The sequence below is a fragment of the Chionomys nivalis genome, chromosome 12 (genome assembly GCF_950005125.1).
Source record: "Chionomys nivalis chromosome 12, mChiNiv1.1, whole genome shotgun sequence".
NCBI lineage: Eukaryota > Metazoa > Chordata > Mammalia > Rodentia > Cricetidae > Chionomys > Chionomys nivalis.
Genome location: NC_080097.1, coordinates 16,521,813 through 16,536,044, shown reverse-complemented (window position 1 = coordinate 16,536,044; position 14,232 = coordinate 16,521,813). Strand labels below are relative to the sequence as shown.

The 14,232-nt window shown below is 38.5% G+C and overlaps 1 protein-coding gene across 5 annotated transcripts in view; it reads left to right on the top strand.

The window, feature by feature from the left end:
* The window catches only part of LOC130884656 (SLAIN motif-containing protein 1), a 192,383-nt gene that overhangs the window by 95,883 nt on the left and 82,268 nt on the right, over window positions 1-14,232 (top strand). For all 5 annotated transcript variants that reach the window (XR_009058103.1, XR_009058104.1, XR_009058105.1 and 2 more), the window contains 7 exons: window positions 704-763; window positions 4,653-4,712; window positions 5,916-5,975; window positions 8,396-8,458; window positions 10,295-10,354; window positions 10,489-10,542; window positions 10,678-10,734. Coding sequence is in view for 1 of the 5 variants with exons in the window: in XM_057785819.1 (XP_057641802.1) it covers window positions 704-763; window positions 4,653-4,712; window positions 5,916-5,975; window positions 8,396-8,458; window positions 10,295-10,354; window positions 10,489-10,542; window positions 10,678-10,734 (414 nt within the window). In the remaining 4 variants the exon portion in view is untranslated. The remainder of the gene's footprint in view (window positions 1-703; window positions 764-4,652; window positions 4,713-5,915; window positions 5,976-8,395; window positions 8,459-10,294; window positions 10,355-10,488; window positions 10,543-10,677; window positions 10,735-14,232) is intronic.

Below are 14,232 nucleotides of genomic sequence, written 5' to 3'. Positions count from 1 at the left end.
CACTCCCCATTTCTACCATCCCCCACTGTCCACTTGGAGCATAGTTTATGCTCCTCTTGATTTTTGATGGGTCAGCATGTAGATCCAGTAAGAAGTGGGTCATTATGTTTGCTGCTATGTAATGACATTATATCTTTCTAAATCTTACTCTCTGTTTCTTAAAATGACTTACTTTGAGACAAAAAATATTTAAAAGGTTTCAACATGGGAACTATATGGGTTTATATGAGAGCATGCTTTCTTAATATTTTCAATTTTGTTAAATTATTATGTTGCTATCATTATTTTATTATTATTAAAGAAACAAACAAAAAAAGATTGTATCAGTTAGTCATTTGTCTTCAGTCTGGTTCCGGTGACTAACTTCATCTAACTTACTTTACTTCACCGTGGCCTGTTAGACATGATCTAACTAGACGGATCTTCAGACAAGGCTGACTTTGTTCAGGCTGAAGTGGCGTGTGTCCCTGTGTTCTGAGAACAGAACAGAACAGACAGCACCTGTGTATGCACGTTGTTAGCAAATGCACACCCTGCCTTCACCGTGAGGTCTGAGATAACTGCCATTTTCATTTAGAACTTTAAATGTCCACACTGGTGCAGAGAACTTTATATTCATCGCTTCTTCATATCCAAGCTATTATTCATTTGATTACTGTTTTATTTTAATGACATTCATTGGAACTCATTTCCTTTTCCAAAGGAAACAAGACCTTGATGGACTGATTAAAGTGAATCCTGAGACACACACAAACGTGAAGAGGTAATGTATCTAGAGCGTCCCTCGGCCAGACATCATATGCATTGGAACGCCAGTGTTCACGATTGGGACAGTGAATTGAACTTCAGGCCCAAACACCTTTTTTATTTCCTCCAACATGGCAGCTTGAAAGGAGTAATGCACAGGCTCGTTTGCATTACTTTGGTCGCTTGTGCTTTGGTGGCATTTGTTACCTGGTGGTTTTGAGAAATTACAAGACAGTTTTGAATAAGCTTCTCAGCTATGACATCCCACTTTGCATTCGTGTGTATGTGTATATAGTGTGTGAAGTGTATGTGTGAGATTTATATCTATAAAAGTGTGGAAGTGAGTCTATGAGTAGAGGTATACATAAGATCATGTGTGTATGTAAGAGTAGAGTATATATACATGTATGTATATGTATATGTGTGTATACAGGACGGTGTGCATGTGTGTATGTACATGTGAAACTAAACTTGTTGCTGTGTAGCTGATGTGGTATATCAAATAATTTCATGAACTCTTTTCCACTTAGTTAACTCAGTATATGATATTATTTGTTCATTCTGAAATGTGTCACCAGCGCCCCAGAGGCAAAGGCTCATCTAGCTAAAAGCTTTTGCACAGTGTGCCAAGCTGCCCAGCTTTTGCCTGTGTGGTACAATCAGAGGCACAACCACCCAGTGAATTTGGCAAAACAACTAAGTCTTACATCCTCACTGAGAAACAAAACAAAACAAAACATTGGTGTCTTTGACTCCTTATGTGATTCAGGAAGATAACTGAGGTGTTGATGCAAACAGGGAATCCGAAAGCCCTGGTTTAAGGTCAGCTTCTGACTGTCACTGGCCCTGTTTACTCAATGCCTTAAGTTACTTTTACACTGCTGTGATAAAGACCATGGTCAAAAGCAACTTGGGGAGGAAGTGGTTTATTTTACCTCTCAGTTTATATCAGAGCCAATCTCTAGGGGAAGTCAGGGCAGGAGCAAACAGGGCAGGAACCCTGAGGCAGACACTGGGGCAGAAGCCATAAGGAAGTGATGTTTACTGGCTTGCTCTTCACGGCTTGCTCAGTATGGTTATTTTTACCATCCTGGACAACCCTATCCAGGGGTGGCATCGCTTGCCAATGTGGTAGGGGCACCCACATCAAATAGCAATCAAGAAAATGCACTAAAGTTTTGATCAAAGTCAAATCTGGTAGGGGAGTTTTCTCAGTTGAGGTTCCCTCTTCCAAAATGACTCTAGCATGCGACAAGTTGACATAAAACTAGCCGTCATACTCACCTACTGAAGAGGAATTATACTGCTCTCATGTCCAACACATGCTAGATATAAAAAATGAATCGGAAGTTAGTGATAGAAAAACATTCAGATTAATTATATTTTTATAATGCTCTAGACAGTCTACATACATTTAGCTCATCTTGACATCTAAAATTATTTTCCTACTTAATATTTATTTAAAAACTTTAAACTGTGGCCTATCATTCTTTATATTAAAATGGGTATGTGCTAATGTGCATATCTTTCAAATGCTTGCTTGCATGTGTGTATTCCCATATAAGCTCATGTGTATGCTTACAAGTGGAGATCTGTGCCTGTGTATGTGTGCATGTGGACATGTACATGAATGTGTGCATGTATGTTTTTTGTACAAGTGAATTATTGTATATATAAAAATAGTGATTGAGTGTTCTTTTGTGTATGTATATGTGAGTACATGTATATATCTATGTGCATGTGTGAGAGCCCATGTGAAATGTGTGTCTGTATTTGTATGTGTGTGCTTTCTATGGACTTTTAAAGATAGTACTTTTAGTTGACTTTTTACATCCTGAGACTCTAGATATTTTAAATATATAGTTAGAGACTCTGTCAATGACAAAGATTGAGAACCTAAATTCAATTCTCAGCATCCTTGAAAAAGTCAGACATAGCAGCATGGTCCTGCAATTTCAGCCCTAGGAAGGTAGAGATAGGAGGATCCCTGGGCATAGTCTGGCTAGTCTTACCAAATTAGTGAGCTCTTTATTAAGTAACAAGCTCTTTTCTTAAAAAAATGAAGAGTGATACAGGAAAATACAAGACATCAACCTCTGGCAGGCATGTGTGCATGCGTGCACATGCACACACACACACACACACACACACACACACGCAAAGAGAGAGAGAGAGAGAGAGAGAGAGAGCATGCTTCCTTCTTTATTCGAAAACTTTCACTGTTTTTCCATCTCTGGTGAAATAAAATTCTAACGCTTAGAGATAGCCTTTTAGTTTTTCAATAAAACCCTATCAAATCAACCTTTTGTATTTCAAGTTCATTCTTGTTTTAAGGCATTTATACATGTTGTGCCCATTTTCTGGAGTGCTGCCACCATATGGCCTTCCTTTTAAATGAGTCACTTTTGGTGACTGAATGTGATTAAATCATACCCTCACTTGTCCTCAGCATTGCAAACACCAAATATTCTTTTAAAGTACAGCATATACAGTTAGCTGAAAGTTGTGCCATCCACTTAGGTGTTTGTCTGTGTTCTGCTTTTCCCCAGCCCGGCAGTCTGTTTGGATCACATCTATCCCACCACTTGGCAGAGTCCAGATCATTGGTCTTTGCTATTTGTGGACTGCAAGAACATATAAATACCGATGATACATACACTATGAGGCAATGATTCGCCCAGTTAAACTTCAAATAGTATATCATTATAATAATTAGATTACCACATTAATTGGTTTTTTCTGATTGACTTATGCCATAAGATTTTAAATAGCCCTATACAGTTTTTAGGGCTCATTTAATGTCTAAAGAGACTGAAGTCTACACAATATAATGAAAACAGATTCCTCAACTGACACTCTCTAAGGAAGGGTTTGTGGCACTTGCTGATCTATTATTTATTTGAACACTAAAATCTTCCACTTGTAACCTGGAATTTTTTCCCTAGGACCATGTGATTCAAATCCCATAGGCTTGATTTAGGTGAAAAACATCAAAGGCGAATGTAGAACACAGCAATTGTTTCTGTGGGGTTAATGGTTTCATTATTGTCATAACGAGAGTCCACATATTTTCTCTGTTGTCTTTAGTCTGAATATCACATCTTGAGGCAGCTGGATCAAAACTTGGGTCCACATCTGGTTGCTTCTAAATACTGTATCTTTGAAGTTGTGTAAATGAAACCTCAGAGACATCTTTGTGAGGTCATCAAGTGCGGGGAGAGTGGTGAGGTTTGCTTCTGAGGAGGCGCTTCTCCCCAGGCGGCTCCCTCTGTAGATCAGAGGCATGTTCGCTGGCGAGATGTATGTTAAAGCACATGCATATGCAATAGGAGAGGCCTTGTTACAGGAAGAACAGAAGCAGGCATGTAGTTAAGGCCAACAGTCAAGCACTCAAGTGTCTCCAGCAACTGTGGAGTTCATAGTTCAGCCAATATGGCTTGCATCTTGGTCCATTTGAGAAGTCAATAGACTTTAGTAATTTTTTTTTTTTCTTTTTTTTTTACCATTTGTTTCTAAAACAATCGGCTGCAATGTGTCATTACCAGAAATAGATAGCAGGTTGAATATGGTGCATTTTAAAAAAATTAGTATATTTATCTTAATGCAGTTTTGTAATAGAAAACTTGCTAAAATATCAACAAAATGTAGATTTTAAAAGTTTCTTTTACACATGTTGGAGGTTGCTACCAAGAGAGAATGATTTCTGGAATGTTCTATGGGGCAAGTGTATGGTCTAATTAAAAAATGTTTTATATACTTGGAAGTGGTTGACAAATATCTGCAAGATTAAAATATTGTCTCACTCTTTGGCATGGTCTCAATGAGTGTTTATACTGTTTCGGAGACTTAATTAATAGTTTCGTTCTACTAGTTATTAATCTCTCCATTTCTTCAATGTTTTAAAGGGGCCAGAGCCTTGACAATCTGATCAAAGTCACCCTAGAAGTAAACAAGAGCAACCATGGGTAAGAGAATTATGTCTTAACTCTCTTCTTTCCTGTATCAGTAGTTAGTAACACTTATGAATAGAAAAGCTGGGGTACGTGGACCCAGAAAGTCAAAATCTCATTGCTTAGTAGATGGGGTTCTGAGCAAGTCCCACAGACACTGAGCAGCAGCTGGCTAGTCACAGCATGAGGGTCACGGGCTTATTCTATCATTGGCAGCAGGGAGCAAGAAGGATCAAGCAGAATAATGGTTATAAGATCCCTTTAAAACAGAAGTGCTGCAGACGGAGATTATTATCAAAACACCATTTAGTTGCGGCTACAGGCTTAGCATGGCTGCTTCTCGAGGCAGGATAACTTTTTGGGTAAACCATTGCTTTGTTCCAAAATGAGCTAATGAAAAGCAATCTCCTTCAAGTCCTAATGTTAGGGTTTGTTTTGAGAATAAGTGGGAAATGAAGCCAGCATATCACTGATTTGTTTGAAGGCTGAAACTCCTGTAAGCTGAAGTTTTAGACCAGTATTGATTTCTATCAAAACTTAGTAGTAAAATTTATTTTGAGGACATATAGGTTCATAGGATTCAAGGTGAAATGACCGGTTGATTTAATTCCATTTTTATTGAGTGGATTTTTTTTTGACTGTTTAAAGTTCCAAAGATGTTAATCAGTTTTCAAGGGCAAGATTTAATATGCTCTCCCTTCTGGGTTCGTGCCCATCAGTGATTATAAGGGTAATGAAGTCATCAGTTAAGCTGGCTGATCCCGACTGAAGTGACAACCCTGACCCCTCATGTCTGAGACAGTAGAGGTTTTGCCCAGGTGATTTCCAGTATATGGAAGGTACCTGTGATTATTTAGGTTCAAGTTGATTTTCGATAATTACAGAAGACATTGTTATTGGTTCGCTCCTTTTTGCAGAAGGACAGTGTAGAAGAGGGAAGAGCCTGGTAGGCTAGAACTCACAGACGTGAGGCTAGGTGTCACTTTGGACTAGTCAGGACTGGTCAGTTTGTTTGGACTTTGGCTTTGTCATTAAATAAGGAACCAGAGCTGTCTGTTCACTGGATACTTCCAGAACAAATTCCATTACTAAATTTCAACAAATTGGCTGGTGTCAAGGTTTTAGTAAATCTTTTATAATAAAATATCAGTTTTAACAAATAATTCCCACCATTTTATGTAACTTAATTAATAAGGTTCTTTCTTCTTTATTTTTAAGGAGTCAAAATCTTGACAGTTTCATCAAAGCTGCGCCCACAACCAACAGAGCGGACCAAGGGTAAGAAACTTTTCTCTATCCTTTGCTGCATTTCACTCTCAAAAGAAACACTTCATACTGTCCTAGAGACACCCCTCAGAGGGGATGCAAAAACAGAAACAGATATGTCACCAACCCGCAGGCTGGTCCTGAGCTTGGAACTACACAGGTTTCCCTGGCTATGGACTGTGGTAGGGAATCAGGAATTTCTTGAAATACAGAGGTGAATTCATTCCGGTTTGTATTCCATGCTTGGTGCTTAAAGTGAATCGGAATTCCCGTGGGATAAGGCAGCATCCTAAAAGGATTTCTTAACACAAAGCAGCTGAAATAAAGGTCTGAATGTGGAAAAGGTTCTCCCATCTTCTTCCTCTTTTCCATTTATTCCCCTTTTCTTTTCGTGTAAAACCCAACCACCTCTAAAGCTAGGGAGTCAGCGTGTGTATGTGTATGGTGTGTGTGTGTGTGCACATGCGTGCATGTGTGCGCATTTGTCCTCTCATGTTTGTGGATCTATGTGTGGGTCTGATTCATGTACTGTGTGTATGTCGAGGTCAAAGACTGACATAGTGTGTCCTCCCCAGCTGCTCTCACCTTCTGTTCCATATCTCACTTGAAACCACAGCTCACAGGTTAGACTGGTCCAGCTAGAATTTAGCTTCTCTAGGTAGCCAGGGTGCTCTGGCGAATCCATCAGTCCTCTCGCCATCCGTCTTACCTGCCTAGCATCTCACACGGGTCTTAGGAGTTCAAATTACAGTCTTTATGCTTGTGTACCAAGTGTTACCCATTGTGTTCTAGTAAGTCTTTATTATAAAACCAGTGAGCAGGAGGAATGTATCCTGGGTGGCCTTAGTCAGATGACCCTTGGCCTAGATAGTTTGTATTTGGAAGGGAGAGGTGGTTCAATTCATAGTGTAGTTGAAGCGACGTCTTAAACACAGCCGGCTGCCCTGCCTTGCATAAGTGCTTTCATCACAGTAAGGCTAAGCTGAAGATGATGTCATCCTGTGTCTGAATCTTTAGTGCTAAGTTGTCCTGACATTTTCATAACCCAAATAAGAATAAAACCTCTTGTCAGGCCCTGAATTTAGAGGCCAAATAAACACTTTACAGTCAAAGTGTAAAGTTAAGAGCAGAGCGCCTGGGCTTGAGTTCCGAGAGGCCATCCTAACTGCAGAGGATCCATGGAGATGCACAGACTTTGTGTCTGGTTCGTTTCAGTGTGTGATTTTTTAATTTGTAAATTGTATATAATAAGGTTTATTTAAGAAGAGGATTCAGGTCCTGATGGAGCTTCAAATACTAAATATGAATTTGATTTGATATTGAGGTTGAGAAGTATAAAGTGATTATTCTTAGTTGACCTTGTCAGATATTACTTCAGGAGCCTAGACTTGTACATTCTGACCAAGGTGACCCCCCTAACCAAACAAACCAACAAACAAAAATTTCCTCCAATTTATGTAGAAGGAGTAAGCTTATTTGGTTAAAGATATTTAAAAGGCGGGAATAAAAAATGAGAACCTGATTTGCGGATCTGTAAAATACTAGACAGGGTTTTCTTTTACTATTGCTTCCATTTATGTCACTATACTTTTGTTTAAGATGATAATAATGATGCTAATTCTGTGTAATTACTACTTGAGAAATTCCTTGTGACACAGTAATCACATAAGTAGGCTCATACTGCAAATTATTAGTTAATAAGTTATTTGTATAAAATGAATAAACTGAAGAATATCAGTTTGCGGCTCTCATAATCACAAGGATTAATATTTAAATGACTTGTGAGAAAACTGGCACTGTAACAGGTTTATAGTTAATTAGAATATTTTTGCACAACATTGAACTTACTTCTGTTCTTGAGAAATGAAGACCATTTATATATTGGAGCAATAGTTAACAAAAACATGGCTATCACTCATAAAGCGACTGTGAGGGTAATGTTGGTATGGACCATGCAGATGGGAGGAGCTACTGCAAACACAGTGGGGAGGAAGGATGCTCAGAAAAAAAGCCAAGAGTTTACTGCAGCTGTCCTGAGTTCCATCTGAAGGATGGCCAGGGGAAGGAGGGAGCATGCGTGATACATGTTCAGGGTTCAAATTTGGTTTGCCTTCAGCATTTCTTGGGTATTTGGCCCTAGGAAGTGTCTTAATCCTTGTGAAACTTTTTCTAATCATTGGTAATAGCCACCCCATGTACTCTCAGAGCTCAAGGGAAAGGTGGGAGAAGTTAGAGTTCAGGACCAGCCTGCTGCTCTACAAAGGGTGTAGGGAGACCCTGTCTGAAAACAAAACAAAATACAAAAGTAATTAGTGATCTGATATAGACACTTTGTAACATGTTTTGTTTATTCTATATTCCCATTGCATGTGTATGCGTGTGCACACACAAATTTCTTATTGACTTTGACTCTTCCTTTTACTTTGTCTTAGCTATCAACACGATCTTGATGAACGTATTACTACGCGCTCCAAAGCTACCAAAACTACTGCTGGGTAAGAGAAAATATTATCATTTGTTTCCCTTTCTTCTTAACACAATATGAATATAAATACCATGTTCATTTTATGGAAAAATGGAATGAAATTCCTAAAATATCACTATTTTCATATGTACCTGGAAACTTCCATGTTAATTTCAGTACTTAGACATATCAAAACACAGACAGCGGAGCACTGTACATAGTGGGGCCTTCTCCTAGTCTTAAGCAAAATGAAGATGGGGCCATCCAAGAAGGGGAGGTAGGGACATAGCTGGCACAGGAGATGGCACATTCTGTTTGCTTTGTAAAGCATTAATGTTAGGCTTTTGTTTCTGAAGTTACACAGTATTAGCAATAGCTACAGAATAAACCAAGATGCCTCCTCATTTGCTGAACCATGAGTAGTGCATCTACCTCTTTGTAGAGGAGCATTTTCGGGGGGACAGTGGCTTTTTGTTTATTGTTATTACAAAACAGATATGAACTTAAATTTAATAAGTCTTTAAGTAGTTTCCCTAAGACAATTAAGTCCATTTTTTGTCTCTCCCTAAGACAATTAAATTCACTTTTTGTCTCTGATTATAAACAGTTCAAATTATCTATATATGTACTTTTTGTAGAGAGTCTTAGGAATGTTTTCATATTTTCCATTTTTAAGTCTGTTGACTCTTATAAAATTCATAAAGCCTTACTGATGGGAAGGGGGAAATGTGGAAAATATTATCCCAGTTGATGGGAACGTTTTGAATACCACCGTTCCAGCTGAATCCATTTTGAAAAGAGGGAATAAGGACCCAGGAAGGTTAAGCGATTTGTCCCGGGTCCCAGAGAAAGTTAAGGAAAGACTGATAGTAGTTCTGCTGTTGCTGAGGCAGTAACTAGTCACTAAACACCTCCAGGGTTCACAGCCATCACTAGGTGTCATTTGCTTGCATGTTAGGGATAATTACAGGCCTGGACACCAAAAAGAGAATTCGGTCGTCATACTCAATCTTATTAACAGCAGGCAATTAGCATAGATTAAAGCTAATTATGTACCAGGGCAGAGAGATGTTATGCTAAGACAATAATAGGTTGTCAGTTTAATATATTGCATTTAGGAGCCCCGTGTACTGCTGGATGAATATAGAATGTATTGTCAGTGAGTTGCATTTGAAAAGAAAAATGAAATGAAAGGCTGTTGTAATAAACATTACATGCAGCAACATTTGTATTCCTGTGGCTGATGTTAGGGAAGACAGAGCAGTAGGCAATGTCTGGGGTCCCAGCTCCTCATTTCCACATGACAATACTAAGTAATACCTGAGCACAAAAATAAATAAATAAGTAAATGCTATTTTGTAGTTGCGGATCGCCGAGAGGAGAGTGGGCAGTTTATAGACCATTCACCTAATTTACCAGTGAACAACCAGGTTCAGTTCAGTTCTTCAGTCATTATTAAGTCATGATTTTGATGGCTTGCTGGAAATCTGTTTGCTAGGTTTCTGTGTAGGGCATCTCAGCTTTTGAGCTCCTATTTTCTTTATTAATAAGATCTTTAAAATGGCAAAGGCTTGAGAATAAGTTTGCCTTCATAATGATAAAAGACTGAAGAGCGTTACTCCTTAGATATGCCTTATGGAATGCAGAAGAGGCATGCCCTGGTAGATGACTCTGGAAATACAGTGTGGGATCAGCAAGTTCTCCTGAGCATGAGTCTTGTGTCCTGTGTTGGGTGGGAAAAGATTCCATTGCAGTTCACCCCCACAACGGATCACATAACAAAATCCTTCCCTCCCATAGAGGTTTTATGATACAGCTGAACCCTATCGTCTCTAACCTTAATACTTTTGTCTTTTTCTCCTTAAAGACACCAAGATCTTGATAAGTTCATAGAAGTGAATCCTGATGTTCTTGAAAACAATCAAAGGTAATAAAAGTGATTTTTAATGAGTTTGGGCCAGGAAGAATATTCTGTTTTGTTATTCCAGGTAGAGTTAAAGCATTATCCTTACTAAAATAACTTTATTATTAACCCATTTTTTCCTGTTATTCTGTTGAAAGAAACCATGACCTGGATGGCATCATCAGAGGGAACCCTACAGTGACAAGACTAAGGTGATATGACTAAAGCAGCTAACTCATGGTTTCACCTGCTTTTCTTGTATGAAATGGGTTTTCTACTATTGCCGTATTGATCTAGCATAACCAAATTACCATTACTTATCCAACCCCTTTCACTATTTTAAACAGCCAAGATTTGGACAACCTTATTAAAGTGAAGTCTCCTGCCCTCAGAAACACAAATCGGTAGGTGCCCTTACTTGACTGATTTTGCAGTACTACCACGGTCCTGGGGTAGGAATTTTCTTTGTGTGTGTGTGTGTGTGTGTGTGTGTGTGTGTGTTTAAGAAGGTTTCTAGTTTTCTGTAGTTTTCAAAGAACTCATTTATAAGCTGTGTGTATCTTGTCAACATGAAGACATATTGAACACTTCTTAAATAAATTGCTTGGTTTTGGAGTGAGCTCTGAGCTTCTTATTTGTACTAAGACACCCCAATGTTTGTTTCCTAAAGATAAAGGAATTTTTAAATGAAAAATGAATAAATCTAAATGAGAAGAAAAATATTTTGAGGAAGCTAAACCAACTTGGAAGTTTATTTAAGTTCATCAAAATCCCAAACCTCAGCTTGCCTGGGCTCACAAAGTATTCCAGCACACTTTAATCTTGGGCTTCCACCTTGAGTTTGAAACTATTCTCCAATTTGCTATTTTTAAATTAAAGTAGAATTAAATCCTTTCCCCCTTCTCTTTCCTCATATATCCCTCTAAGATACCCTTACTGCACCTCTCTTATACCCCCAACTGTCAAATTAATAGTCTCTGTATATCCATCCACACATATAAATACAACCTACAAGAGTCTACTTTTGTTGTTTGTTTGTAGATAGTTTCAGGGACAACTTCTTTGGTTAAACAGTAAGGTAGCTTATTCCTTGGAAAGGCTAATTCTCCCTGTATCCTCAGTCACTGGTTTTCTATCCTTTTGGTCTAGGGGTGGGATCCTGTGATATTTCTCCTTCTCACATTGGCGTATCTGTTAATATTGTCAGTGTGCTAGTCTTGTTTATGCAGCCATTTCTAGGAGAGACCGTGTCATAGCAGACTTCCTGACATTCTGGCTCTCAGTCTTTCTATGGCATCTTTCATGCTGCTCCATAAGCTATCGATACAGGAACTGTGATATAGATGTATCCTTTGGGACAGGGCTCCCCACTGCCTGTTGATCTCTGCATTGTGTCTAATTGTGATTTTATGTGATGATCTCCATTTGCTATAAAGAGAGGCTTCTTTGACGAGGGGGAGGTTGCTCCATTTTATCTATGAGTATAAGGATATGATTTAGAATGTAGTAAGAAATTATGCAGGTCTAGCAAAGTGATGGTAGTGGATTATTTTCTAAAGTCCACAATCACACTAGCCCTAGGAAGATATCTAGGTTTCTAGTACCTCGTGTTGAGTGGGCCCTAAGTCCAATTATTTGGGTGGATTTTTTTTTTTTGTTGTTGTTATGGGTAGCAGTTTTGGGAGATTGCCAGCCATGTTGGTAAAAGGTCTAATAGCCAAGTTATGCAATAACTATTAGATGAACTTGGTAGTAATGCACATTTATATCAGTGAGTTAAAGTTTACATTATCTTACTTGAAATTTCATCATAATAATTATATAATTTGTACTCATGGTCGAATATTTTGAGATGAAGGCAACAAATTCTTTATAAAAAGTACTATGAACCCATGATGAGAGAAAGGGCAATGTAGTATTACCTTGTTTCCTACATCAATAACTTAATTTCCTCTTGTTCCTTTTTATCATTGGGGTACTGGGGTCTTGAAATTATGGCATCCTGAAAATAATTAAAGAGCAACAGCTACTCAGAGGATACTTACTGAGCACCTGGGCAGTCAGATTAAAAACTGCATATGATTTATCACCACTATACCCCATGCTATCTATCTAGATATATTCCTATGCTTTATTTTGTAGAGGAAAGTATAACTCAAAGATAATAAATTGCCCTCCAAATGAAAAAATACAGTAGATATGAACCCAGATTTGACATTATGACCTTGAGGAGAACCAACAAATATATGTGGTTAAGTGATCCTAGGCTCTCTAATAAGACCTATTTACTTCGGAGAATTAGAATTAAATAAGATAATTTCTTCACGGTGGTAATTATTGAGATGGACTTTTTCGTCATCTGTAGAGTTTTGGGAGATTACCAGTTGTGTTGGTAACAGGTCTAATAGCCATTATGTGCAATAACCAGTAGGGGAACATGCCTCTAACTCCTGCCTCTTGCCTATCACCATTGGCAATGGCAGTTCTTACAAGAGTCTTGCCTCTGGTTTTACAAGAGGAGGTAAACTTCATAAAAGGTAGTTTGTATTCCAGCAACTTCTTTTCTAGAAATCCATAGAAAGAGGACATTTTTTTCTTAAGCAAATATATTACCATTCAAAGTATTTAAAAATAGTCTAGCCATCATAGAATTCTATGATGGCAGCTTGGTCAGCTAAGCTAAGCTGTCTGACTATTCTTTAGTAGTGTACTAGACTGGATGTTGAGCGGCCAAGGATTATCACACAGAAGACAAATAGAAAAGGCTGAGCTGTTTGAGAAGACTGTATTTACGGATAGATTCAGCCACCTGTATCTACCGTGTAACCATGCTGCCCTCTTGATTTCAGCATAGGTAAAGAAAAAGGGATTTTAAAGCTCACAAAGCCCTTTTACATCAGCGCAACGCGACACAGGCACCAATTAGTTTGTAGCAAAGCAGCAGTGAATCCGGTCTTTTGTGTGACTTTGCTGACATTTCCCGCAGCTGCATATTTAATTCACAGTTAGAGACTGAATAAACTTCACTCATCCATCAGAAATATATACAAGCATCCTTGAAATCCCAGGAACACAGCTACCAGAGCAAATGCAGATGTGCCCAGAATGTCCATTTATTCCAGGAGAAATAGCATAGCTTTTAGTAGCGATATGAACCAGCTCCAAAGAGCGATCCCATTATCTGTCGCCAATAAGCAGATGTTAGATTAATTATTAATATTCTAAACTTCTGCTTTCAAATAGGTACTGAAAAACACTTCAAATTGCTAGTGATATTAAAGATTTTTTCTAGTAAAATGGACATTGTTCACATAAAGCAAAAATAATTTCTATTTATGGTTATAGTTCCACTTGTCAATATTTTTTCTGTTTGCTAACATATATATTCTGAGATTTCAGTTTCTGTCTCCCTGCTGCCTATCTCTCATAGTTCTGCTAAAGACATAAACATGGGGTAAGTGACTCTTGCTTCACTTCCTGTAGCCAAGCCATCTTTCTACCAGTCATCACTGTCAGATGCTTCTCCCAACAATCTCCAGAAGTGATTCTGCATCTTCCACAGTACTGCTGCAGCCATGGTTACCTTCCAGCCTTCTGACCACTTCTACTGCTAGTCATGACTTTCAACTTTCAGTCTGTCCACAGGGATGAACAGTGATCTTCCTAAAACAGGAATCTGATTAGGTCATTCTTTCGAGTATAATCCTCCAGTGGCTTCCCGTTACGGTAGAGTCACAGCCATGCTCCTTCACCTTGTCTCCAAAGACCACCATGGTCTGTGTTTTGTGTGGTCCCCTCCCCCCAGTTCTCTCATCCCCATCCTTTCCCATCCCCATCCTCTCTGACTTGTGCTCTTTGTTCTTTTCTCACTGCTGTATCAGAGAAGCTTCTGTATATCGTTT